This window comes from Balaenoptera ricei, chromosome 1 (assembly GCF_028023285.1).
Source record: "Balaenoptera ricei isolate mBalRic1 chromosome 1, mBalRic1.hap2, whole genome shotgun sequence".
NCBI classification, from domain to species: Eukaryota; Metazoa; Chordata; class Mammalia; order Artiodactyla; family Balaenopteridae; genus Balaenoptera; species Balaenoptera ricei.
In genome coordinates this window covers 107,294,618-107,321,936 of record NC_082639.1, presented here as the reverse complement: position 1 = coordinate 107,321,936, position 27,319 = coordinate 107,294,618, and the positions used below count along the sequence as shown (strand labels likewise).

The window sequence follows — 27,319 nt, the reverse complement described above, 5'->3', positions numbered from 1 at the left end:
GAAGATCCAGGCAGGTCACCCTCACTGGGGTGGGGTAAAGCTGGGGAGGCACGCAGACAGCGGAGAGGTAGGGACTGACCTGAACTGGAAAACACGTGCCCTGTCTGAAGGCAACGATGTTCCTCTGCTCCAGTCAATTACAATGTGGAAATGCAGGCCTAGAGTTGCCAAATATTCTAATTTCCCCCTCAAAGCTAGAAATTCAGATTTTTATCTAAAAATCTTCCTTTTACAATGTTGGAAATGAATTCAAAAGATTTTTTTTAAAGCATCATGTAGTCAAACAGAGTATATCTACAGGTCTGAGAGGACTTGTCTGTGACTTCCACCATATATAAGGTTTTCTATCTGGGGAGGGACGTGGGAGAAGCAGTGTTTTGAGAAGACGTTTCTGGTAGCAGTGTGCATGGCCTCGACTGCAAGGAGAAGGTGAAGGCAGGGAAAACTAGCTGCGAGCCCAGGTACGGAGAGCAGTGGACCCGGACTAGGGGATGGCCGTGGAGCGCGAGCGTGTCACGGATATCCCCCACGCCACAGACCAACCGAACAAGACCCAACCAGAGATGAGGACTTCGTGGCATCATTTTCCAAAGGAACCCAGTGCAGTCTGAGTGCCTGCCTCCATTTCGAAGTCCACTCACCTACTGACATTTGCCTGCATTCCTCAGCCCCACCCCCACCCTTTGGAGGCGCCCGAGGGACGACCTTGGCGCTGTCCACGTGGCACTGACGAGGAAGCGTGCCCGCTGGTCCCAGAAGTGCCATCATCTCACTCCGTTACCTTATGCAAATGGCAGGCTCGCAGAGCCTGCTCCTCCATCTGGACACCCAAAGGGAAGCCTTCTGGACAACCTAACCTTCCTCAGAGACAGTGAACGGAGCAGTGAGGAAACGTTCGCAAAGCCTCCACACCCACCTGTTTGCAGAGGGAAGGAGAGTTGCTATCTAAATTATTAAGGAGCCGGACCTGAGTGAGCCTAAGGGAGTCATGGAAACTTCATTATTATGCGTGGTGTGTGGCTGTCTTTTGAATATTCTGCTTGCTTGGTTTCTAATTTCCTTTTCCTACGGAAGTCTTTTCTCCCTCATAAATCTTTGCATCTCAATGTTCTTTCTTCCTTTGTGTTCTGAACTGGGAGTTCTCACAACCTCTCCAGGGTTAATCTACTCCTCCAAACATTGCTGGCTCTGAGCGGCACTAGGGGCGATTAGGAAGAGTCCTGCAGGGAAGGGAGTGGAGGGGGCGTTGAGGAGAGTGTGGTGGGCAGGGAACCCTCCCGTCGCACCCTCTGCCTCTCCCAGCTGGCCAAGGAAACACTCTCCAACCGTTCTCCCGAACAAACAAACCAAGTACCACAAGCGTGTTGTGAATCTGACAGCAGGCTGATCACAGAAGCAGGACTTCCTATCCGCCCCGCCCCCGCCCCCACCCCCGCCGAATGGCACACCGCCCAGAATCAGCAGCAAGTGCCCTCTAGTGGGAATCAGAGGCACCCTACCTGAGAGGCAAATTCTCACGTCCTCTCTGAAATGGGGACTCAGAGAGCCTTGGCATATGACGCTGATAAATGGAATATTTACAAATGGAATGGAATATTTATAAATAGAATATTTCCTGTCATGTCAATAAACAAAAGATGTCACAGTCACCAATGATTGCCGCCCTCCAACGTGAGCTGGTGAGCCCTGAGGAAACTCAGGGCTGAAAAAAATATCTGCCATCTAGCAGCCATCAGATTGCAGCCACTCCTTGCGGCAAGCCCTGAAGAAACTCAGGATGTGAAAATACAGGCCCCAGATAACCTAAGGTGCATATCAAAGGAATGATTTCAGTGAGCCCAGACTCTTGCCTCTTCCCCTACACAGAAAAGCACTAAATTCCTTAACTTGAGAGAGCTGGTTTTCTTTATATAACAATAATCTTTTGACGTTCCCAATTATCTGCTCTTTGTTGCAAAACTCCTACATATCCTGGCTCTTCCCCTTGCCTGCTCAGAGCAGTTTCTCAGAGCTATCTGAAACGCTGTCTCCCGATAAAACTTAACGCGCAACTCTCACGTTGTACGTATATTTTTTTAAGTCAACAATACAAAAAACAAACAAACCCCCCAAAACTGGTGTCTTCATCACTAAAAGCCAGAGAGGAAGGCGTCCTTTGGTATCAAGAGGAATCTCACGTATGAGCAACTGTGTGCCACTCTAATTAGGTCACATTCTCTGGCAGAAGCAGTACGCACGGGAGGGACCAGTGGTGACCCCTGGGTGGGGTGCCAGTGTGGGGTCACTCCACTGGCTCACTCTGGGAACCTGCTCCCCCTTCCCCCTTGCCTTTGAAATGTCTTGAAGCAGACACAGCTGTTTAAACTGGCATCCCTGTTCATCTTTGGGTGCCCAGTGCCTAAGAGTGCCTGAACGGACTTTAAATTGCTGTAAGCTTGTTAATTGCAAAATAACAGAAAATTTTCAGGGAGATCGTGGTTGCGGCTGCATTTCTACCACTCTGCTTTCTTATATAGACATCCCACTCCCCAGAGCTTTGGCCAGATAATCAAAAGAAGAGGGCTGGTGTTAGGCTTAACTTTTTATGTCCTGAGGGTCAACATGGTGTAATGGGAAAATCTTGGGTTTTGGAGTTAGATGCAACTAGATTTCAATAGGAGTTCCTCCACTTACTAGTTGTGTGACCTGTAGAAGTTTTGAAAACTTTCTGCACACCAGTTTCTTCATCTTTAAAATGAAAACATTAGTACCTATTTCAGAATCTATATAGTTCATTTAGCACAATGCAAACTAAATCATGCATAGATCCATATTTAATGACATGGAAATTGTTGTGGTCCGGGTTGGAAAAGAATTTCCAGACACAAGGCAGGATGTAAAGAAGACAGAATTTATTAGAGGGAAGGGTCACTGCCAGAACAGCGGGCCGACTTTCTAGTAGTCTGGGAGACTACTTCCGGTTTGGGCTCAGCTTCCTAGTTGAGCCCGAACATGTGGTACTGATCAGTTTTTATAGCCAGAAAACAAAGGAATGGTCCGAGGTGAAAATTTCGTTTACTGATTGGTCGAGGCACATATACCTTCCTTCTATAGGGTGGGAATGGGACAGCCCAGATGCCTTTCCTTACTTGGGACAGGTCCTGTTGCCCAGGTGGGCGTAGCCCAGGTGGGTTCAGGAACTTCGTAACCATGCAACCTGGTGGGGAGGGCGATTAAGAGTCCAGCAGGGGTGTAATGCTGACACTTTTTCAGGCAGGGTCATCCTTTGTCCTTGAAGCACCATTGTCCTTGGAGCACACAGAAATTTTATGACTTGTTAAGTAAAAAAAGAAAGTTATTTGGGAGATTGGGACTGACATATATACACTAATATGTATAAAATAGACAACTAATAAGAACCTGCTGTATAGCACAGGGAACTCTACCCCACTTCGTTGTACAGTAGAAACTAACACAACATTGTAAAACAACTATACCCCAATTTAAAAAAAACGATATGTAAAGTGTTACAGAATGTCACCATTTTGTAAAATGAAATAACATTTTATTTTGTGCAGTTGTCCCAAGTATTCTGCTGTGTTTGTGTCCACTGCTACCACATATATGTAGCATCAATGATAGAAACAGGGGGACCCACCTAGCCCACGGGTCCCCTTCCACTGCTGCAGTCTCTGTCCAGCTGGTTCTTTTTTTTAAGCCTAATTTATTTATTTTTTATTTTATTTTTATTATTATTATTTTTTTGGCCGTGCCGGGTGACCTGAAGGATCTAAGTTCCCCAACCAGAGATGGAACCCATGCCCCCTGCAGTGGAAGCACAGAATCTTAACCACTAGACCTCCAGGGAAGTCGTTTCCCCCAACCCTGCCCCGCCCCGATGGTTCTTTTTAAGGCCCCTCCCTTTGTGATTTAGCTCTAATGATTCCCCAGGAGGAATCTCTGCAGGTTTACCATCATCACTACCTACTCACCTCCTTCCCCACAAAAGCATCCTCTGAAGATTGGCATTCCATGCCTGAGAGTAAAGAATACTGGTGAGCTGATGAGAAGAGCTGCTTTACACTTTTAGGTTTTATACGCATTTTGGGCTAATGAGAATTAATGTAATCTAAATTCACAAATTCATCTAAATTTGTGACAGAGGCACTACACTGTCACAAATTACTATTTAACCAGTAATTATCTTGTCTATAAAATGACAGAGAAAATGCACTGAAATGGGAATGCCATTGCCATGTTGTATTCTGTTAATGATAGTGAAAGCTGGTTCAACCCTCTGGAAAATCATCCAACAAGAGCCTTTAATATGGAGTACCCTTTAACCCAGTAATTCTGGGAATCTATCCTAAGAAAATAATTTAGAACACATAAAACCTTTATGCACGGGCTTCCCTGGTGGCACAGTGGTTGAGAATCTGCCTGCCAATGCAGGGGACACGGGTTCGAGCCCTGGTCTGGGAAGATCCCACATGCCGCGGAGCGACTAAGCCCGTGAGCCACAACTACTGAGCCTGTGCATCTGGAGCCTGTGCTCCGCAACAAGAGAGGCCGCGACGGTGAGAGGCCTGCGCACCGTGATGAAGAGTGGCCCCCACCTGCCGCAACTGGAGAAAAGCCCTCGCACAGAAACGAAGACCCAACACAGCCAAAAATTAAAAAAACAAAAAAAAACCTTTATGCACAAAATGTTTATTATAGCATTATTTATGCTAGTGAAAAACTAGAAAAAAACTGGAAACAATAATAATCGTTTAAGAGGTAAGTAAATTATGATACACTCAAAGGTTGGAATAGTTACTTAAGATTGTAATCACCGGTCTCCAAAGGTGGTGGCTAATATGCATGATTTCTTTTTTCTTTCTACATAAATATTTACCTATTCTATAAGAAGTGAGAATAGTTTTGAATTTGGAAAAAATAATCTTTATTATCTAAAAAAGATAGAGTTCAGATTAAATAATCTCTAAGGTTGGGTTCTTTGGAAGCAGATGTTGAGATGGAGTTTGGTATAAGATGTTTTAGGGGTATCAGCACTGTAAAGAAAGGGAGAGGAAGAAGGATTAAGCAGAGGAAGACATTAAACTGTAGTAAAGACCTGAGAAAATCTTAGCCACCTCAGTAGGAAGTTAAGAGCAAGCGATGCCCACAAGAGTGTCCCACATTGGGTCAAAATGGCCTGACCTTTATTCTCTCAACCCTCTCAATCACCAAATGCAGGCTGCATGCAGAAGGGCATGACCTCTCTGTTGATCACACTCCCTGCAGGTGGGCAGTAAGGCTTTCCTGGAAGAGAGATCTAGGTGCTGTATTTCCATTTATACTACATCCCTCCTAGGTCCAAGTTACTATGCTCCATTTTTATATGCTTATTTATTGAACAAACATATTAAAAACAATAATGCAATCTTACATAGCACTTTTATAATGCTTTCACATATGGCATGCTTCCCTAATTTACAGTACTGAACCAAGAAGACTCTGAGGGATGTTTTTTAAAAGCACCCCCTCACAGCTTTTTCAGGACAATTGCTTTCACCGTACTTCAATAAGACCATTTCATCTAATGTTAGTGCTTCCTCTTCTAAACACATCTCTCTCCCCCTACCAGGAACCCTTCTGCTTTTCCCTGTTGGATAGCTATTGCTCTAATACTGGCAAAAGTCCCTTCACTCATTGTGACATACTACCCCAACCTCTTCTTCAGGTACCTTCCTCTCTTTTTCCTACAACCTAACTGTCACTGGCTAAAGTTAGAAAATGACCAATACATTATGCACACATGCTCTAATGACTAATGACAAAGCACTGTTCTTCCACATACACTCACATTTCAAACATGATCACCAGATATCACACCAAAAGCACACACAACAAAAGAAAAAAATTAGACTTCAAAATTTATAACTTTTGTGTATCAAAGGACACTATCAACAAAGTGAAAAAGATAACCTACAGAATGAGAGGAAATATTTGCAAAGCATATACCTGACAAGGGACTGATATGCAGAATATATAAAGAACTCCTACAAGTCAACAACAAAAAACAAACAACTCAGTTCAAAAATGAGCTTTTTGTTTTTGTTTTTGATAGTTTAGTTTTTATTGTTTGTTTTCCTTTTTAGGTTCGTTTGTTTGGTTGCTCTCTTCTTTTTTGTTTTCTTTTTTTTGTGTATGTGTGTTTCTTTGTGTGTTTTTGTCTGTTTGGCTTTGCTTTTACCATGTGTCTTGGGGGTTTGTTTGTTCATTTTCTTTCTTTCTTCTTTTTTTTCTTTTCTTCCATGCTGTGTGGCTTACAGGGTCTTGGTGCTCTGGCCACGGGTCAGGCCTCAGCCTCTGAGGTGGGAGAGCTGAGTCCAGGACATTGGACTGCCAGAGAACTCCTAGCACCAGGGAATACTAATCAGCAAGAGCTCTCCCAGAGTTCTCCATCTCAACACCAAGACCCGGCTCCACCCAATGGCCAGCAGGCTCCAGTGCTGGATGCCTCATGCCAAACAACTAGCAAGACAGGAACACAACCCCACCCATTAGCAGATAGCCTGCCTAAAGTCATACTAACCTCACAGACACCCCAAAAAACACCACCTGATGTAGCCCTACCCATCAGAGGGACAAGATCCAGCTCCACCCACCAGAACTCAGGCACCAGTGCCCCCTACTAGGAAGCCTACACAAGCCACTGGAACAACCTCACCCAGTGGGGTCAGTCACCAGAAGTAAGAGGAACTGAGACCCTGCAGCCTGCAGAAAGGAAACCTCAAACACAATAAGTTAAACAAAATGAGAAGACAGAGAAATATGCTACAGATGAAGGAGCAAGGTAAAAACCCACAAGAGCAAACAAATGAAGAGGAAATAGGCAATCTACCTGAAAAAGAATTCAGAGTAATGATAGTAAAGATGATCCAAAATCTCAGAAACAAGCAGCCTCATAGCACAGGGAGATCAGCTTGGTGCTTTGTGACCACCTAGAGGGGTGGGATAGGGAGGGTGGGAGGGAGATGCAGAGGGAGGAGATATGGGGATATATGTATATGTATAGCTGATTCACTTTGTTATAAAGCAGAAACTAACACACCATTGTAAAGTAATTATACTCCAATAAAGATGTTAAAACAAACAAACACACAAACAAAATCTCGGAAACAGAATGGAGAAAATACAAGAAACATTTAACAAGGACCTAGAAGAACTAAAGAAGAAACAAGCAGTGATGAACGACACAATAACTGAAATTAAAAATACTCTAGAAGGAATCAATAGCAGAATAACTGAGGCAGAAGAAGGGATAAGTGAACTGGAAGATAGAATGGGGGAAATAACTGCCACAGAGCAGAATAAAGAAAAAAGAATGAAAAGAATTGAGGACAGTCTCAGAGACCTCTGGGACAACATTAAATGTACCAACATTCAAATTATAGGGGTCCCAGAAAAAGAAGGGGAAGAGAAAGGGTCTGAAAAAATATTTGAAGAGATTATAGTTGAAAACTTCCCTCACATGGGAAAGAAAATAGTCAATCAAGTCCAAGAAATGCAGAGAGTCCCATAAAGGGTAAACCCAAGATGAAACACGCCGAGACACATATTATTCAAACTATCAAAAATTAAATACAAAGAAAAAGCAGCAAGGGAAAATCAACAAATAACTTACAAGGGAATCCCCATAAGGTTATCAGCTGATTTTTCAGCAGGAACTCTGCAGGCCAGAAGGGAGTGGCAGGGTATATTTAAAATAATGAAAGGGAAAGAGCTACAACCAAGATTACTCTTCCCAGCAAGCATCTCATTCAGATTCAAAGGAGAAATCAAAAACTTTACAGACAAGCAAAAGCTAAGAGAATTCAGCACCACCAAACCAGCTCTACAACAAATGCTAAAGGAACTTCTCTTAGTGGGAAACACAAGAGAAGGAAAAGACCTACAAAAACAAACCCAACACAATTAAGAAAATGGTAATAGGAACAGACATATCGATAATTACCTTAAATGTGAATGGATTAAATGCTCCAACCAAAAGACACAGACTGGCTGAATGGATACAAAAACAAGACCCATATATATGCTGTTTACAAGAGACCCACTTCAGACCTAAGGACACGTACAAAGTGAGGGGATGGAAAAAGATATCCCATGCAAATGGAAATCAAAAGAAAGATGGAGTAGCAATATTCATATAAGATAAAATAGACTTTAAAATAAAGACTGTTACAAGTGACAAGGAAGGACACTACATAATGATCAAGGGATCAATCCAAGAAGAAGATATAACAATTATAAATATATATGCACCCAACATAGGAATACCTCAATACATAAGGCAAATACTAACAGCCATAAAAGGGGAAATCGACAGTAACACAATAGTGAGGGACTTTAACACCTCACTAACACCAATGGACAGATCATCCAGACAGAAAATTAATAAGGAAACAGAAGCTTTAAATGACACAATAGACCAGATGGATTTAATTGATATTTATAGGACATTCCATCTGAAGCAGCAGAATACTTTCCTTCCAAGTGCACATGGAACATTCTCCTGGATAGATCACATATTGGGTCACAAATCAAGCCTTGGTAAATTTAAGAAAATTGAAATCATATCAAGCATCTTTCCCAATCACAATGTTATGAGATTAGAAATCAATTATAGGAAAAAAACTGTAAAAAAAAAACACATGGAGGCTAAACAATACGTTACTAAATAACCAAGAGATCACTGAAGAAATCAAAGAGGAAATCAAAAAATACCTAGAGACAAAAGGCAACGAAAACAAGACGTTCCAAAACCTATGGGATGCAGCAAAAGCAGTTTTAAGAAGGAAGTTTATAGCAATCCAATCTCACCTCAAGAAACAAGAAAAATCTCAAATAAACAATCTAACCTTACACCTAAAGGAACCAGAGAAAGAAGAACAACAAAAAAAAAACCCCCAAAGTTAGCAGAAGGAAAGAAATCATAAAGATCAGAGCAGAAATAAATGAAATAGAAACAAAAAAAAACAATAGCAAAGATCAATAAAACTAAAAGCTGGTCCTTTGAGAAGAGAAACAAAATTGATAAACCTTTAGTCAAACCCATCAAGAAAAAGAGGGAGAGGACTCAAATCAGTAAAATTAGAAATGAAAAATGAGAAGTTACAACGGACACTGCAGAAATACAAAGATCATAAGAGACTACTACAAGCAACTCTATGCCAATAAAATGGACAACCTGGAAGAAATGGACAAATTCTTAGAAAGGTATAACCTTCCAAGACTGAACCAGGAAGAAATAGAAAATATGAACAGACCAATCACAAGTAATTAAATTGAAACTGTGATTAAAACTCTTCCAACAAACAAAAGTCCAGGACCAGATGGCTTCACAGGTGAATTCTATCAAACATTTAGAGAAGAGCTAACACCCATCCTTCTCAAACTCTTCCAAAAATTGCAGAGGAAGGCACACTCCCAAACTCATTTTATGAGGCCACCATCACCCTGATACCAAAACCAGACAAAGATACTACAAAAAAAGAAAATTACAGACCAATATCACTAATGAACATAGATGCAAAAATCCTCAACAAAATACTAGCAAACAGAATCCAACAACACATTAAAAGGATCATACACCATGATCAAGTGGGATTTATCCCAGGGATGCAAGGATTCTTCAATATATGCAAATCAATCAATGTGATACACCATATTAACAAACTGAAGAATAAAAACCATATGATCATCTCAATAGATGCAGAAAAAGCTTTTGACAAAATTCAACACCCATTTATGATAAAAACTCTCCAGAAAGTGGGCATAGAGGGAATCTACCTCAACATAATAAAGACCATATATGACAAACCCACAGCAAACATCGTTTTCAATGGTGAAAAACTGAAAGTATTTCCTCTAAGATCAGGAACGAGACAAGGATGTCCACTCTCATCACTATTATTCAACATAGTTTTGGAAGTCCTAGCCACGGCAATCAGAGAAGAAAAAGAAATAAAAGGAATACAAATTGGAAAAGAAGAAGTAAAACTGTCACTGTTTGCAGATGACATGATACTATACATAGAGAATCCTAAAAATGCCACCAGAAAACTACTAGAGCTAATCAATGAATTTGGTAAAGTTGCAGGATACAAAATTAATGCACAGAAATCTCTTCCATTCCTATACACTGATGATGAAAAAGCTGAAAGAGAAATTAAGGAAACACTCCCATCTACCACTGCAACAAAAAGAATAAAATACCTAGGAATAAACCTACATAGGGAGAAAAAAGACCTGTATGCAGAAAACTATAAGACACTGATGAAAGAAATTAAAGATGATACCAACAGATGGAGAGATATACCATGTTCTTGGATTGGCAGAATCAATATTGTGAAAATGACTATACTACCCAAAGCAATCTACAGATTCAATGCAATCCCTATCAAATTACCAATGTTATTTTTTACGGAACTACAACAAAAAATCTTAAAATTTGTATGGAGACACAAAAGACTCCGAATAGACAAAGCAGTCTTGAGGGAAAAAAACGGAGCTGGAGGAATCAGACTCCCTGACTTCAGACTATACTACAAAGCTACAGTAATCAAGACAATATGGGGCTTCCCTGGTGGCGCAGTGGTTGAGAATCTGCCTGCCAATGCAGGGGACACGGGTTCGAGCCCTGGTCTGGGAAGATCCCACATGCCGCGGAGCAAGTGGGCCCGTGAGCCACAACTACTGAGCCTGAGCGTCTGGAGCCTCTGTTCCGCAACAAGAGAGGCTGCGATAGTGAGAGGCCCATGCACCGCGATGAAGAGTGGCCCCCACTCGCCACAACTGGAGAAAGCCCTCACACAGAAACGAAGACCCAACACAGCCAAAAATAAACATAATAAATAAAAAAAAAAAAAAAAAAAAAAAGACAATATGGTACTGGCACAAAAACAGAAACATAGACCAATGGAACAAGATAGAAAGCCCAGAGATAAACCCACACACTTATGGTCAACTAATCTATGACAAAGGAGGCAAGGATATACAATGGAGAAAGGACAGTCTCTTCAATAAGTGGTGCTGGGAAAACTGGACAGCTACATGTAAAAGAATGAAATTAGAACACTCCTTAACACCATACACAATAATAAACTCAAAATGGATTCGAGACCTAAATGTAAGACTGGACACTATAAAACTCTTAGAGGAAAACATAGCAAGAACACTCTTTGACATAAATCACAGCAAGATCTTTTTTGATAAACTTCCTAGAGTAATGGAAATAAAAATAAAAATAAGCAAATGGGACCTAACGAAACTTAAAAGCTTTTGCACAGCAAAGGAAACCATAAGCAAGATGAAAAGATAACTCTCAGAATGGGAGAAAATATTTGCAAACAAATCAACGGACAAAGGATTAATCTCCAAAATATATAAATAGCTCATGCAGCTCAATATTAAAGAAACAAACAACTCAACCCAAAAATGGGCAGAAGACCTAAATAGACATTTCTCCAAAGAAGACATACAGATGGCCAAGAAGCACATGAAAAGCTGCTCAACATCACTAATTATTAGAGAAATGCAAATCAAAACTACAATAAGGTATCACCTCACACCAGTTAGAATGGGCATCATCAGAAAATCTACAAACAACAAATGCTGGAGAGGGTGTGGAGAAAAGGGAACCCTCTTGCACTGTTGGTGGGAATGTAAACTGATACAGCCACTACGGAGAACAGTATGGAGGTTCCTTAAAAAACGAAAAATAGAATTACCATATGATCCAGCAATCCCACTACTGGGCATATACACAGAGAAAACCATAATTCAAAAAGACACACGCTGGGCTTCCCTGGTTGCGCAGTGGTTGAGAATCTACCTGCCGATGCAGGGGACACGGGTTCGAGCCGTGGTCTGAGAAGATCCCACATGCCACGGAGCAACTGGGCCCGTGAGCCACAACTACTGAGCCTGCATGACTGGAGCCTGTGCTCCGCAACAAGAGAGGCTGCGATAGTGAGAGGCCCGCGCACTGCGATGAAGAGTGGCCCCCGCTTGCCACAACTAGAGAAAGCCCTCGCATAGAAATGAAGACCCAACACAGCCAAAAAATAAATAAATAAATAAATAAATAAATAATTCCTATTTGAATTTCTCCCTCCTCCATTTGAATAATAATTCTCTATTAAAAAAAAAAAAAAAAGACACACGTACCCCAATGTTCATTGCAGCACTACTTACAATAGCCAGGTCATGGAAGCAACCTAAATGCCCATCGACAGATGAATGGATAAAGAAGATGTGGCACATACATACAATGGAATATTACTCAGCCATAGAAAGGAACGAAATTGGGTTATTTGTTGAGACGTGGATGGATCTAGAGACTGTCATACAGAGTGAAGTAAGTCAGAAAGAGAAAAACAAATATCGTATATTAATGCATGTATGTGGAACCTAGAAAAATGGTACAGATGAACCGGTTTGCAGGGCAGAAGTTGAGACACAGATGTAGAGAACAAATGTATGGACACCAAGGGGGGGAAAGCCGTGGGGGGGTGGGGATTGTGGTGTGATGAAGTGGGCGATAGGGATTGACATGTACTCACTGATGTGTATAAAACTGATGACTAATAAGAACCTGCTGTATAAAAAAATAAATAAAATTTAAAAATTTTAAAAAAGAAAAACAAATATCGTATATTAACACATATATGTGGAATCTAGAAAAATGGTACAGATGAACCTGTTTGCAAGGTAGAAATAGAGACACAGACGTAGAGAACAAATGTATTGATACCAAAGGAGGGAAAAGTGGGGTGGGATGAATTGGGAGATTGGGATTGACGTATATACAGTAATATGGATAAAATAGATAGCTAATGAGAACCTGCTGTATAGCACAGGGAACTCTACTTAGTGCTCTGTGGTGACCTAAATGGGAAGGAAATCCAAAAAAGAGGGGATATATGTATACATACGGCTGATTCACTTTGCTGTACAGTAGAAACTAACAACATTGCAAAACAACTGTACCTCAATAAAAGTTAAAAACAAAAAAAAACCCAAAATGAGCTTTTTGACTTAAATACAAATTTCTCCAAAGAAGATATACAAATGGCCAAAAAGCATATGAAAAGATAATCGCTATCATTGGGGAAATACAAACCCAAACCACAGTGAGATTCTGCTTCACCTCATTAGGATGGCTATTATAAAAAAACAAAAAGAAAACAGAAAATAAATGTTGACAAGGATTTGGAGGAATTGGTACTCTTCTGCATTCCTGGCGGGAATGTAAAATTGTGCAGCTGCTATGGGAAATATTATGGTGATTTCTCAAAATATTAAACACAGTATTACCATATGATTTAGCAATTCACTTCTGGATGTCTACCCAAAAGGACTGAAAGAAGGGATTCGAATAGATATTTGCACACCCATGTTCATAGCAGTATTGTTCACAATAGCCCCCAAAATGGAAATAACACAAATGTCTATCAACGGATGAAGTGGTAATATACATACAGTGGAATATTATTCAACCTTAAAAAGGAAGGAAATTCTGATATGTGCTACAACATGGATTAACCTTGAAGACATTATGCTAGGAGAAATAAGTCAGATGCTAAAGACCACATATTGTATGACTTCATTTATATGAAATGTCCAGAAATGGCAAATCCATAAAGACAGAAAGTAGGTAAGTGGTTGCCAGGGGCTGGCGGAGGGGTAATTGAGACGGACTGCTCAGGAGTGTGAGGTTTCTTTTGAGGGTGATGAATATGCTCTGGAATTACAAGGTGGTGATGGTTGCACAACCTTGTGAACATACTAGAAATCACTGAATTGTATACTTTAAAAGCATGAACTTCATGATATGTAAATTATAGCTCAATTTTTTAAAAAATTCAAGTAGTTCCAACTTCATGAAGACTTCCCTGAGCCTCCTGGTTAGTTAACTACTCCCTCCTACGCACAACCTTTAGATCACACCTTTATTGTAGACTTATGTAACTTTTTGTAATATACCATCTCCCCTGCTGATTATGAGTGCTTCTAGACAGGACTATGTCTTGTCTGTGCCTGTATCCTCAACTGGCCACAGTGCTTAAAACTCAGGACGGTAGATAGAGGTTGAATTGGAAAGATTATCGACTTTACCATACACAGCAATATCGAGCAATCCATTTCTTGGATATAATAAATATTATGTACATACTGTGTGTAAGACTTTAGTGATATAAAAACAAAGATGCATAGTGTCTACCTTAGAGGAACTTACAAATTTTTGGTGTAAATAATTATACTTAAGGAACTACAATACAAGGCAGAAAATAAGTACCATGTGAATGGCATAATGATCCACACCTAAGAGTTTGGCAAAGTAGAAAATTACTACCTTGGGGCTGATGAGGAAGATTTTGTGGAGGTAGAGGCATGAAAGTGACCTTTAGGGATGTAACAAAATTTTAAAATAAAAGCTTCAGCTGAGGCACATTCCAGAGCTATGTGTTGGACCAAAACATAGATGGTAAAAAGGGGAGAAGGGAGAGGCAGGTAACTCTCAAACGGTCACGCACATTGACGGCATAAAGGGATGCTGATAGGAAACTTTTTGTAATGGATTTCTTTGGAAAGAACAACTGTGTATGAAGAATTCTACCCTCCTCACTAAGGGTGAATGAGGAGGAGAAGGGATATCCGCTCCTTACCTCAAACCAAAGGACAGGACTTTGAGGGAACCATCTGCGGAGCTTAATGTGTGTCTCCTACAGTTTGAGGGACACAGGTCTGCTGACTGGCTCACACTGGAGAAATCAAAATCTTGAGGGCTGAGGTGTGGGGAGGTAGCTACACTCCCAGAGTCTGTCTGGGTGAATGGTGTTTCCTATGGACCAAATGAGATCCCAGAGGGAAAGGGAATTGGCATGGTTATGCTTAGCCCCTGGTCAAAATGGCCTCCTGCGGGGGTGAAAGCTGGAAATGAACTGCTGCTGGGCACGTAGATGCTGCAGAAGTGGGGAAAGGGAAGGTCTCTGAGGAACCCATGAAAGTCCCTCAAGAGGGAAATTGGCTTCAAACATCTGCAAGGTCCAGCGAGCACCAGCTAGACCACTTCCACAGCACCAATCAACCAGGAATTCTATGAATCCACGAAGTCCCCTCCCCAGGCTCCAGCCCCTAAAGGGCCAAAAACAAGTTTGTAAGATGGGAGAAGAGAAGAAGGAGCATGAGAGGAGGAAAGAGAGAAGCCAAGAGCCCTTCTCTCCCTGATCTTCAAATTTCAGACTTCTAGCCTGCAGCCAGCTGAAGCTGGAGGAGAGGAGACACTTCAACTGTAAGTTGAAGTTACAACAATTCTCATCTCGGACTCCCATTTAAATGCCTGGTTGACATTTTGTGCCTTAAAATGTGACAGTACTGTTATTACCTCTGAGGGACAACCTTTGTCTTTTCTAAATGTAAGAGAGAAATAGCCCCTTGGTGCAGACTTAAAAAGATAGTAGGAGACAAAAATGAATTTGCTTTAAGATTCCATTCTACCAGTTGTGCTCGTTCCACGTAATCTTTACAGGTAAAAATTGAAGAAGGGGCCTCCAGCAAAGGAATAGAGGTGACTGGATCCAAGCTCTACTTGGAAAAGGAAACATAGATAAACATATCCATCCCTGGGATGGGGATACAGGAGGGCAGCTGGGACTGTAGACAAGGGGCTGACAGGAAGGGCCTCCAGTGCCAAGCTAAACAGTCATTTAAATACTGGATGAAATTTCAGGAGGTTTTGGTACTTATTTCACATATTAAGTACGCGAGATCAGTAAAACTAAGTATTTAATACATTTCAAATATAAAAACTCATAAGCATAAATGCAAATATACTGAAATATATTAAACATATCATTTTAATATAAAAATAAAATATTGCTTAAAGGAAATTCTACATAAAATAGTTTAATTAGGGTTTAAAATGAAGTAACATTACAATTGTTTTTAAAGTGATATTAGTCTATCAACGATATCATCATTGAGCTGTGAAAAACTTTCCAGTTGCTAAAAAATTCTGAATGTATGCTGGTTAAGGGAATGATAAGGAGATAGTTATAAGATGTTCTTAAATATCAGTATTTTCTCTAGTCCCTTATCTTCAAACAACCCTATCTCTTGGTTAATAAGTTTGAGGAGATTTTTTTTGGGGGGGGCAATATTTTCTTTCTTTGCAGGGACAATATTTGTTTGTAACAAGCTGTTTTTGTTTGTTTGCTTCAAAGAAAGTATTTCTCACTTGTCTTCATCTTCCTGTCTCATCTTACATAAATGGAGATTCTAATGTGGACACCATATTAATACCAATAGTGTTCTGCTCCTATTCCATTTGTTGGAAATCTTTGTAATAGATAAGAACTATTCTTGCATTAGAAGCTTTGCTTTGGTGGTTGTTACTTTCTTCTTTTGCTTAAGGATTATGGAAGTATAGAAGATGGCTTTCTAAACAAGCGCACTTATATCTGATTCAAGATTTTAATGAAGCATGTCTCTGGTATGTATCAAGACATAAATGATTCAGATTTTTTAAACTCCAAAATAACTGTATCACACCAACAGAAATGCCAGTATTCCAGGACTTTAAAACAGCATGGAAGACCAGAGTGGTGGACCATTAAACATTGATACTGTAAATCATTCTTCCGTGGGCAATGTGGAGCCAATAGAGACGTTTAAACAAGGAAACGACAAAGATGTATAGACACAGACGTGACCGGTAAGAGTTGTAGAGAGTATTAAGCCCACCTCCTTCTGCCAAAAGGTCAGCAACTTCAGTTTGAGTCACTGACAATCACATAGGAAGTTGATTAATGAGGGGAAAAAGGCTGGGAGAGAGGCATGCAAACATCTGTTGTTTCCCCCTCATCATCCAGTCACCCTTTTCTGGTAAAAACAGTTCCAAGTCTCCTTTGAAGAACTATCTGTACCCCTTTAGCTCATGTGGGTGGGTGTGAACCCCTTGAACTCCAGAGATGATTGGAAATGATTTCTTATAACTTAAAAAACACGTCTCATCTTGCAAATGACCGAGGCCCAGGATTTGTTTATATGGGGGGAAATCTTTGTTTCTAGATATACTGAGTGGTAAAGAGATAGAACTACTATAGCCATCGTGTGACCCAGGGAGGCGCTAGGAGTCACCAGATAAAGTTTCACGGAAAAGGCAAAAGAGTGAGAGATGGAGCTGGAGGCTTCAAAAGAACCAGAAACCATTATTATCTGAGCTTCTACCCAGCTAAGCCTTCTGAAGTTTTCAATTACACGGGCTAATTAATTCCTTTTCTTTTTTCATATTAAGCCAGCTTGAGTCAGTTTTCTGCCATTTGCAACAAAGTTCTAAATGATATTCAGGAAAAAAAAAGCCATCAATCAGGACTGAGGTGATGGTAGGAAGAAAGACTTACCGGTGAGAAGTCATGAAGGAAAAACAGTTTCAATCTCCCATGCTACCATGTTACATGGTATCACCCATGCAAAATGTCACACAAATTACTACCCCTTCCCCAATGAGTTTAGCAGTATAATATCTGTGGCTCATAGTGTAGGCTCAGGTGTCAGACAGACATGGGTCCACATTCAGACTACCTAGACTCTGCCCTTAAGATCTGTGCATCCTTGGACAAGTTACTTAACTTCTGTTCTCTAACCTCAGTTTCTTTCTCTATGAAATGGTGATAGGACCTTCCACTTAAGTTACAAGGAGGATTAAATAACACACTGCATGAGAAAGATTTAGCATAATGCTAGGTATAATGTTATTGATAGTTTCTCTTTTCCAAGCTTGCTGGAGGTTATCACTGGGGAAAAATTTTGTTGGAAGTGAAACTACCAATGTTACCTGCCTCCATGTTTATCTTTACCTCCTTTCCCATCTTAATGGAAAGAGGTGACCCTTAATGAAAGAGGATTTCAGGCTCTCTCTGCCTAAGACTGATCTTAGTTGGAGAGGTGACACATCTCCTGTCCAAGACTCATCCTTCCTCCTTTCTTCTTTATCACAACTCCCATTTCCTTAGAGATTTTGCCCCATCAATGATACTTCTTTGTGTTAATTGTCCCCGCCCCACCCTGCAGCTGGCAATTTTCTCCCGTTTTGTAAAAAACTCTCCCAGAATAAAATAATCCCCTCCTATCAGTAGTTCTCAAAGTGTGATCTGAAGAACTCCTATATCAGAATCACCTGGGGACCAGCTAAGCCTCTGGTTACCTCGCCATCACCCTCTCTCCCGTGTATGCTGCGGATATTTCACTTTCCCATGTTCCTCAAATCTTCAAGAAGTACCAAACCTAATCCCCCACCCCACTGATTTTTGCAGAAGAAAAGAAACTATCCCCCCTAAAACCCCTCTAATTCCCACACTATAAATGTAACCCCTCTAATTCCCACACTATAAATGTAACTCCACTTATGCCTATTCTTTCTTCTTTCCCACCTGTCAACATTGCCAATATGTACCTTCTCCTTCTGAGGCTAATGACTTTTGCATTTATTTCTCATCTTTTCCTACCCTCTTAAGCACTTCACTCGATTATCCTGTCTCTTGTATTTTCAGCCTCTCCCTATCTATAGCCTTCTTTCTATCAACATTTAAACATACATAGAAACTTCTCCCACCTTCAAAAGACAGTTCTCCCTTAACTTCCTGAATCAAACACCTCCCGATACTGTACTTGTTCACCTCCTCTTCTCAGCTAAACTTCTTGAAGATGTCTACACTTACTTCCCACTCACTACCCACTTCTATTTAATTTTCACCCCACTATTTCACTGAAACCGCTCTCACTTTAGCGACCAAAGAATATTTTGTCAAATCCAGGAGACACTTGCTCTGTCCATCACTTGACCTCTCAGTTCCATTTGACACTGCTGTCCATTCCCTTCTTCTTCGAACCTTTCTTCTCTTGGCTTCCTTGATACCTAAGTCTTTTCTATCTCTGCCACTCCTTATCATTCTCCTTCTCAGGCCTCTCTTTCTCTGCCCTTCCCTTAAATGGTGGTGTTCCCTACATTACTGAGCAAGGGCTCGCTGCCTGATGCGCATAGAAGCCAGTACTATGGCACTGATTTTTGAGAAAAGAAAGAACTTTATCACGAGGTCGACTGACAAAGAGACAGGAGGCAAGGTTCTCAAACCCGTCTCCTCAACCCAGAGTCTGGGGTGAAATTTAAGGGGTTAGTGGAATTTCAAACCTGGATGGTGATTGGTTAGTCTTGAATTAGTCCATATGAGCTACTCATGCTGCTGGAAGCCAGCTTTTCCTTATTGAAGGACTTCTCACTTTGTAAAGGGCTCTGGTGGCAACATTTCTATTCTTTGAGTTCTGTAGACTGAAGATTCTTGGTTCCAAGGTCATCCTGGAGACACAGGTTCCTGTCTTGCACATGCACAGTGCTACCTCTGTAAAATGACTCCAGCTTTGATTAATCAACAACCTGTTTTAAGGAAGTAAAACAGTTTAAGCCGGTGCTCTTTCAGTTTGATTAATCAACAACCTATTTAAAGAGACAGAAACAGTTGAAGCTGGTTGATGTTTTACGTGCTATTTCAATTCCCCCCTTTTTCTTTGTACATTCTTCAGTCTTGAGGCAAATAGGGCAATGACCATTCTAGCTGTTCCTGCTGATTGGGGGTGTGATTTTTATAACAGGAAGGAAATTGTTTTACATCTAATTATAAATATTTGCAAATTCTAGCTTGAACTCTTGTCTTGAGCAATCATCATGTGAGTGGGGGAGGCCTTTTTAAATATACATGATAGATAATAAGTACAAAATCTGATGAGTGAAAGGATTAACCCTGAGATACAAAGAAGTATGACGCCTAACTTTAACAGTCCTTCAGAAACAGACTTTACTCCTTTGGGAATCCATGCAAACATGTTATAGTATCTAATTCTTCCACAATATGAGCTACTCATGCTGCATGATCATTTTCAAAACTGTAATAATACTTTGTCTTAAGGAAGGGTTTCCTATATAACATTTCATAAGGGCTCATTTGGAGCTTGCTTCTAGGGGCTACTTTTACCCTAAGCAGGGCAACTGGTAAGACCTTATCCCAAGTTAAGTTGGTTTCTTGACATACTTTGGTGATTGTCTTTTTTAAGGTAGGATTCATCTTTTCAGTCTTTCCCGTAGACTGAGGTCTCCATGAAGCATGTAACTTTCACTCTATTCCGAGGGTCTGAGACACCCCTTGAGTTATCTTGGCTATGAAATCTCCTCCATTGCCAATTTGAATAGAAAGAGGCAACCCAAAAGGAGGGATGATTCCTTTTAGTAGGCCTTTGTTACCTCGGAAGCTTTCTCTGTTCAGCACAGAAATGCTTCGACCCATCCTGTGAAGGTGTCCACAAATATGAGCAAATGTCTATTATTTCCCATGGTTCTTGGCATAACAGTAAAGTCTACTTACCAATCATCTCCCGGTTTTGTCCCTCAGGCTTGCACCCCTTTTATTATCGGGCATGGCCTGGTTTTAGGATTGTTTCTGATGCAGATCAGGCAATTTTGTATTACTTTTTGGATGGTCCTTTGAATTTGCAAACCAATAATAAACCTTTGTAGCCAATGATAGGTTGCATCCCTCCCATAATGGGCTCCTAGATGTAGATGAGTAATAATTCTTTCCATTAAATGCTCAGGTGTAAGCACCAGTCCCTATTCATTATAAATCCAGCCTTATTTGGTTGTTTGGTACCGATTACCATCTAAGTCTTCTGAGAGTCATCGTGAAATCCCCATTAGTCTGCTCTCTCTAGATCCATTTCCATTTCTGACTGCCTGTTTTATAGCCCGATCAGCCAAATTATTTCCTTTAGCTATATAACTATCAGTCTTTTGGTGGCCCGGGCAATGTACTATGGCTACTTCTTTCAGCATTATAACAGAGTCTAATATGGCCAGTATCTCCTCTCCATGTTTCTTTCCTTCCTGATATTAGTAGACCTCTCTTTCCATGTGGCCCCATGGGCATGCACTACAGAGAAGGCATACTTAGAATCAGTATAAATGGTAACCTTGGGGACTTCCCTTGTGGTCCAGTGGTTAAGACTCCGTGCTTCCACTGCAGGGGGCATGGGTTCAATCCTGGTCAGGGAACTAAGATCCCCCATGCAACATGGCATGGTCAAAAACAAAAAAAAACAAAAAAACAAAAACTCTATTAAAAATAAATAAATAAATGGTTAACTTTTCCTTAGCTCCAAGGTGCAGGGCTCTCACAAGGGCTATGAGCTCTGCCTTTTGGGCAGATGTACCTGGAGGAGGGCTTCTGCTTCTAGGACTTCCTGATGAGTTACTATTGCTTACCCAGTCTTTCGAAGTCCCCAGTCCATGAAGCTGCTCCCATCCATAAACATTTCCACATCTGGCTTTTCTAAAGGCTGGTCAGTCAGGTCAGGTCTGCTAGAATAGACTTCTTCAATTTTTTTATGGTATGGAATGCCTTATGGCATTCCGGAGTGCAGCTTAATGGTCCATTGTCATTTCCTCTAAGAGCCTCATATAGGAGTTTGGCCGTGTGTCCAAAGTTAGGAATCCAAATATGACAAAACCCAGCCATTCCTAAGAATCCTTGCAATTGCCTTCTGGTGGTGGGTACAACCACCCTAGCTAATGCTTCCCTTCGATCCGGCAGTCAGTTTCTTTGTCTTTCTGATAACTCAAATCCTAGATATTTTACAGTTGGTTGAGAAATTTGCACTTTTCCCTTGGACTTTATATCCCTGGTCTGCCAAAAATTTTAAGTGAGGATTGTATTTTGGTCTGAAGCTTCCTTAGTTTTACTAGCATCCACATATTGAAGTAACGTTCCCTCATTTAATTGGAGGTCCCTTAAGTCCTTGGCTAAGGCTTCCCTGAAGATGGTGGGAGCATTCTTAAATCCTTGTGGGAGTGCCATCCAACAATATTGTTGTTTTATATTAGTCTCTGGATCATCCCATTCAAAGGCAAACAGTTCCTGGGACTCAGGACTTGGGGATATGCAATAAAAGGCATCTTTTACATCCAGAATTGTAAACCAGCAAAAGTCTCTATATAAAGCTGTATAAGGATTTGGCACACTGAATGTATCCTCTACAATTTGGTTAATGGCTCCCAAATCCTGCACAAAACGATAATCTTTTGTCCCAGGTTTTCATACTGGCAGGATTGGAGTGTTATATGGGGAACGACAAGGTCAGATTAATTGGGATTTAAGACAGGTGGTTAGCAGAGGCTTTATACCTTCTTTCGCATGCCTCTTTAAAGGGCACTGCTTTAAATTTAGAGCCTTGGTGCCTGGACAGAGTTCTGCTACTATTGGGTCAGCCCAAACATATGCTCTTACCTTTTGTAGAATTTCTTCAGGGACTTCTGGTTGAGGCTCGTCTCCCAGGTGTAATAGTGCAGCTTGGAGGGTGCAGGCTTGCTTTTTCTGCTGAGAAAGTCATTTAATTTTGTTAGTAGACCTTGCCTCAACAAGGGAGTAGGGCATTCAGGCACATATGGAAAGCTGTGCTTTAAATATGCTTTTTTCCAATTATACAGATCAGAGATAGAAAAGGAGGAGGGCACATATACAGATCCCCTGGGTTGACCTTGGTCATTTAGACCTGTGGGAACTTGTCTCCATGGATATTGCCCTGCCTGAGGCACAGTACCCCCTGGGTCAAATTGAGTACCCTCGCGGGTATGGGGAGGGGAGACCCTGTTGACTCTCTGGTAAGGAAGGGTACAGGGCTGGGGCCAGACCTGGGGCTCTAGGAGGATTGCCGGTGGAAGCCTCGGCACCACTCAGAGGGGTTTCCCCCTTCATAAGGTGGGGGAATGGCGGGAGGCACCAAAGGAGGAGTCAAATGTAGTTAAGTCGAGATCATCACTGGGCTCTGACTCAGGGAAAACAGGTTTTTTCTGAGGGTCTTCCTCTGAACCATAACTTTACATATCTTCTGCAAATTCTTATTCTGATATAGAGACTCAGGTTTCGCTGCTGAACAAAATAACTTAGAAAAACTAGTCAAGGTCAAATGTCGTGAGCCCACTACTTGTACCTGCCTACTCCTGATCTGAAGAAAGTTGATAACCACAGTGCAAGGCAGAGCTGATGGTAGCACAGCCAAGGGTTCTCCATCTGGGAGTTCCTTCTCTCAAGAAAAACAAGCCCTTCGTGAAGTCTGAGTTTTGCAGCTGGCTGACCAGATTTCCTTCACTATATTGCTCAAAATAGTGTGTGTGTGTGTGTGTGTGTGTGATACACACACACACACACACACACTTAAAAGCAGTTCAATGCTAGCTCCTTGATAGTCTGGCTCATACAAAAGAGGGTTAAAATTCTCAATGAAGAAAAACTAAAATGTGTCTAATTGTAAAAGACTCCTCCCTTGCAAGAAACAGGGATAAAGCTGATTTTGTCCCATTTCTCCTCTCTTTTGCAAACCAAGTCTAACTGTAAAATAGTCTTACAATTAGAAGACCCATTCTTGGGACATTTTCCCCTGACCCCAGCTGATACTGGGCCAGGCAGTGTTACAAAAGAAAATCATTTTCTTCTTTTTCATAACTCCAGTATACCATACACAGTAGGAAGTCAAATAGAACACCAAGAACATAATACATTAAAAATTACAGAATAAAAGCACATCGTTAAAAGAACCATATTGTTATCAGAAAGGACAGGTACAAACAGAACAAAGCACAAACTTACTGACAGAGATCTACACCCAGATGATTCTAGTTATTATCTGCATTAGAAACATTATCTCCATCTTCAAAATACTTCAATCTTCTCAGGCCATTCTCTAGATGTATTTAAGAGCTATTTTCACAAAAATGTTATCAAGTTTTGCTTGTGTTTTGGAAGATTTTTTGCTTTATTTTACAGTTGGATAAATGTAGGCCAAGTTTGACTATTGTATTTATTTAAACTGCAAGTAATTATATATTGTAAAATCACTGTTTGTCCTGTTACTACCTTAACAATCTCAACCTTCCTAAAATATCTATTTGTCTAATAACGTTGCCCCACTTGTTTTGTTTCTCTTTAATCTGTCTTTCGTCAAATCACTCTAAAGACACAAAGCTTTGCTTTTTAATCCATGCTGACCTCCCATTTGGAAATTGATGATTTCTCCTAGCTCCCATTTCACTGATTTTACTCCTTATATTTCCTAATTACTTTTACTGTGCTTACTCTATTCCTTAGACTGATTGATATGATCATGTTTTTCTTTCTTTTTTCCCCCCTTCCTGTTAAATTAGCAGGGGTACTGTTAACATTCCCCATTTTGGAAGTGTTTTTTCCTCAGGATAACCAGAGCAAAATGACAGGCAGCAGATTCAGCAAAGCTTTGCTGCAGTCATCCAATAGTTAACCCTATTGGCCAATTCCTCACAAATAACAGTCACCGACAAACATAGCCAAGCAGAGAAATCCAAAGACTGCAGACTCTAACCCAGGGTTTTGGACTCTAATCCTCTGAGTACTTCAGCAGCTGTAACCTTTTATATTGGCTCCCTTAGGGTGGGGCTTGAACCCACAAACCTGACTTGCCTCCGGAAATGTTGCCACCAGAGCCTTTTACAAAGTGAGAAGTCCTTCAATAAGAAAAACCTGGCTTCCAGCAGCATGAGTAGCTCATATGGACTAATTCAAGACTAGCCAATCAGCTTCCAGGTTTGAAATTTCTCTAACCCCTTAAACTTTGCCCCGACGACAGATCAAGGACACAAGTTTGAGAACCTTGCCTCCCGCCTCCTTATCAGTCGACTTCAAGATAAAGCTCTTTTCTCAAAAGCCAGTGCCATAGTATTGGCCTCTATGCGGGTTGCGCAGCGAGCCCTTGCTCCGTAACACTCAGAGTCCTGCCCTAGCCCCCTGTTTCTCTCCTACTCGACTCACTCACCCTGGGAATCTTAACCGCTCCTACTGTTTCAATTAATAAGTATGCGTGGAGGAGTTCCACCTATATATTCCTACGCCAAATTTATCCTGAGTTCCAGATCCATGAAATCTAGAGGGCATTTGTACTTACATGCCTCACAGGTAACCTCATGATGTACATATTCAAAATTAACTTGCTACTTTCTGCTCAACCTCCTTCCGGGTAAAAGGCATCCTCTGCAAGTTGCCCGACCTAGGAACTAAGAAGTCATCCTTGACGCCATCCTCCCTCTCACTCTCTGTTAACTCTCCCTCCTAAAGGTTTCACACCTGGAAGCCTGCAACAGCCTGACCTTTCTCCAGTTTTGCCCCCTTCCAATCCAGGGTGATATCCTGGAGGAAAAGATCACAGTTACACTAGCTATTAGGTTCTAAATATTTGCTGTGGTTAAGTTTAAAATTAAGCTCCAAGCTTCCTATCAGCCAAGGCAAAAATGAAGGAAAAGTAATCTTCATACGTTTTAATGTTTGTTCTAATGCTAACACTAAAACAAATTTCTCAAGAGGCGATTTATATAGGGAGCAATAAGCGATGTAATGAACAATGCCCTCAACAACATTCCTACGATATATTCTATAATTTCATTCCGCAAGTATTTATGGAGTACTTATGACTCAAGCACTGTGTTCACTACTGGAGATAAAACAGTGAATGTGAGATACGTTCGGTAGATTACTCCTTTCTGCCCGTGGACGCCGCCGAGTAAGCATCGTTGACGTCTCCCCCCACCTCCACTGCCGTCATGTCTAAGTCAGAGTCACCCAAAGAGCCCAAACAGCTGCGGAAGCTCTTCATCGGAGGTTTGAGCTTTGAAACAACCGATGAGAGTCTGAGGAGCCATTTTGAGCAGTGGGGAACGCTCACAGATTGTGTGGTAATGAGGGATCCAAACACCAAACGCTCCAGAGGCTTCGGGTTTGTCACATATGCCACTGCAGAGGAGGTGGATATGGCCATGAATGCAAGGCCACACAAGGTGGATGGAAGAGTGGTGGAACCAAAGAGGGCCGTCTCAAGAGAAGATTCTCAAAGACCTGGTGCCCACTTAACTGTGAAAAAGATTTTTGTTGGTGGCATTAAAGAAGACACTGAAGAACATCACCTAAGAGATTATTTTGAACAGTATGGGAAAATTGAAGTGATTGAAATCATGACAGATCGAGGCAGTGGCAAAAAGAGAGGCTTTGCTTTCGTAAGCTTTGATGACCATGACTCTGTAGACAAGATTGTCATTCAGAAATACCACACTGTGAATGGCCACAACTGTGAAGTAAGGAAAGCCCTACCAAAGCAAGAGATGCCTAGTGCCTCATCCAGCCAAAGAGGTCGAAGTGGTTCTGGAAACTTTGGTGGTGGTCGGGGAGGTGGTTTTGGTGGGAATGACAACTTTGGTCGTGGAGGAAACTTCAGTGGTCGAGGAAGCAATTTTGGAGGTGGTGGAAGCGACAATGATTTTGGCAGTTACAACAATCAATCTTCAAATTTTGGACCCATGAAAGGAGGAAACTTTGGAGGCAGAAGTTCTGGCCCTTATGGTGGTGGAGGCCAGTACTTTGCCAAACCACGAAATCAAGGTGGCTATGGCGGTTCCAGCAGCAGCAATAGCTATGGCAGTGGCAGAAGGTTTTGATTACTGCCAGGAAACAAAGCTTAGCAGGAGAAGAGAGCCAGAGAAGTGACAGGGAAGCTACAGGTTACAACAGATTTGTGAACTCAGCCAAGCACAGTGGTGGCAGGGCCTAGCTGCTACAAAGAAGACATGTTTTAGACAATACTCATGTGTATGGGCAAAAAAACTCGAGGACTGTATTTGTGACTAATTGTATAACAGGTTATTTTAGTTTCTGTTCTGTGGAAAGTGTAAAGCATTCCAACAAAGAGTTTTAATGTAGATTTTTTTTTTTTTTTGCACCCATGCTGTTGATTGCTAAATGTAATAGTCTGATCATGATGCTGAATAAATGTGTCTTTTTTAAAAACAAAAAAAAAAAAAACAAAAACAGTGAATGTGGTTGTTCCTTATCTCATAATTCAAACCAAGTTTTGGCATAATATTAAAGCCAACCCTCTGAGGACAATTTGGTGGGAAGAGGGCTTATTTCCCAAGCCAAACCTGCCTGATGATAAAGCCAAGGTCACAATATCAGTTGCTCAGTCCCCCATGACCAACCACCCACCCCACCCTTGCCACTCTGCAGCCCCAGAGCATGATTTCAGGATTTCTAGGATTTTAAACTGCAATTTACTAACACTACCAGCACCACCGTACATAACACACCAAATATTTACAGGGCTTCCCAAGTGTTGTCTCACATGTGCTGACAAACAGTGCCACATGGAATCTGTCATTTTCCAACCTCAC

The 27,319-nt window shown here is 41.2% G+C and overlaps 1 protein-coding gene and 1 long non-coding RNA gene across 4 annotated transcripts in view; one reads left to right on the top strand and one right to left on the bottom strand.

Annotated features, from left to right (window-relative positions):
* The window catches only part of LOC132369606 (uncharacterized), a 44,175-nt gene that overhangs the window by 14,945 nt on the left and 1,911 nt on the right, over window positions 1-27,319 (bottom strand). Inside the window, exons 2-4 of one of the 3 annotated variants that reach the window (XR_009504451.1) lie at window positions 22,362-22,451; window positions 19,220-19,462; window positions 4,944-5,033 (exon numbers count right to left, since the gene is read on the bottom strand). This is a non-coding gene — a long non-coding RNA (uncharacterized LOC132369606). Of the gene's footprint in view, window positions 1-4,943; window positions 5,034-19,093; window positions 19,463-22,361; window positions 22,452-27,319 lie in introns of those variants that run through there. The other 2 variants (XR_009504452.1, XR_009504450.1) reach the window with 2 other exon arrangements.
* On the top strand, window positions 25,698-26,675 carry LOC132351568 (heterogeneous nuclear ribonucleoprotein A1-like). Its single transcript, XM_059901428.1, has one exon. It carries the CDS (start codon window positions 25,700-25,702, stop codon window positions 26,585-26,587), a length of 888 nt encoding a protein of 295 aa, XP_059757411.1. The 5' UTR covers window positions 25,698-25,699; the 3' UTR covers window positions 26,588-26,675.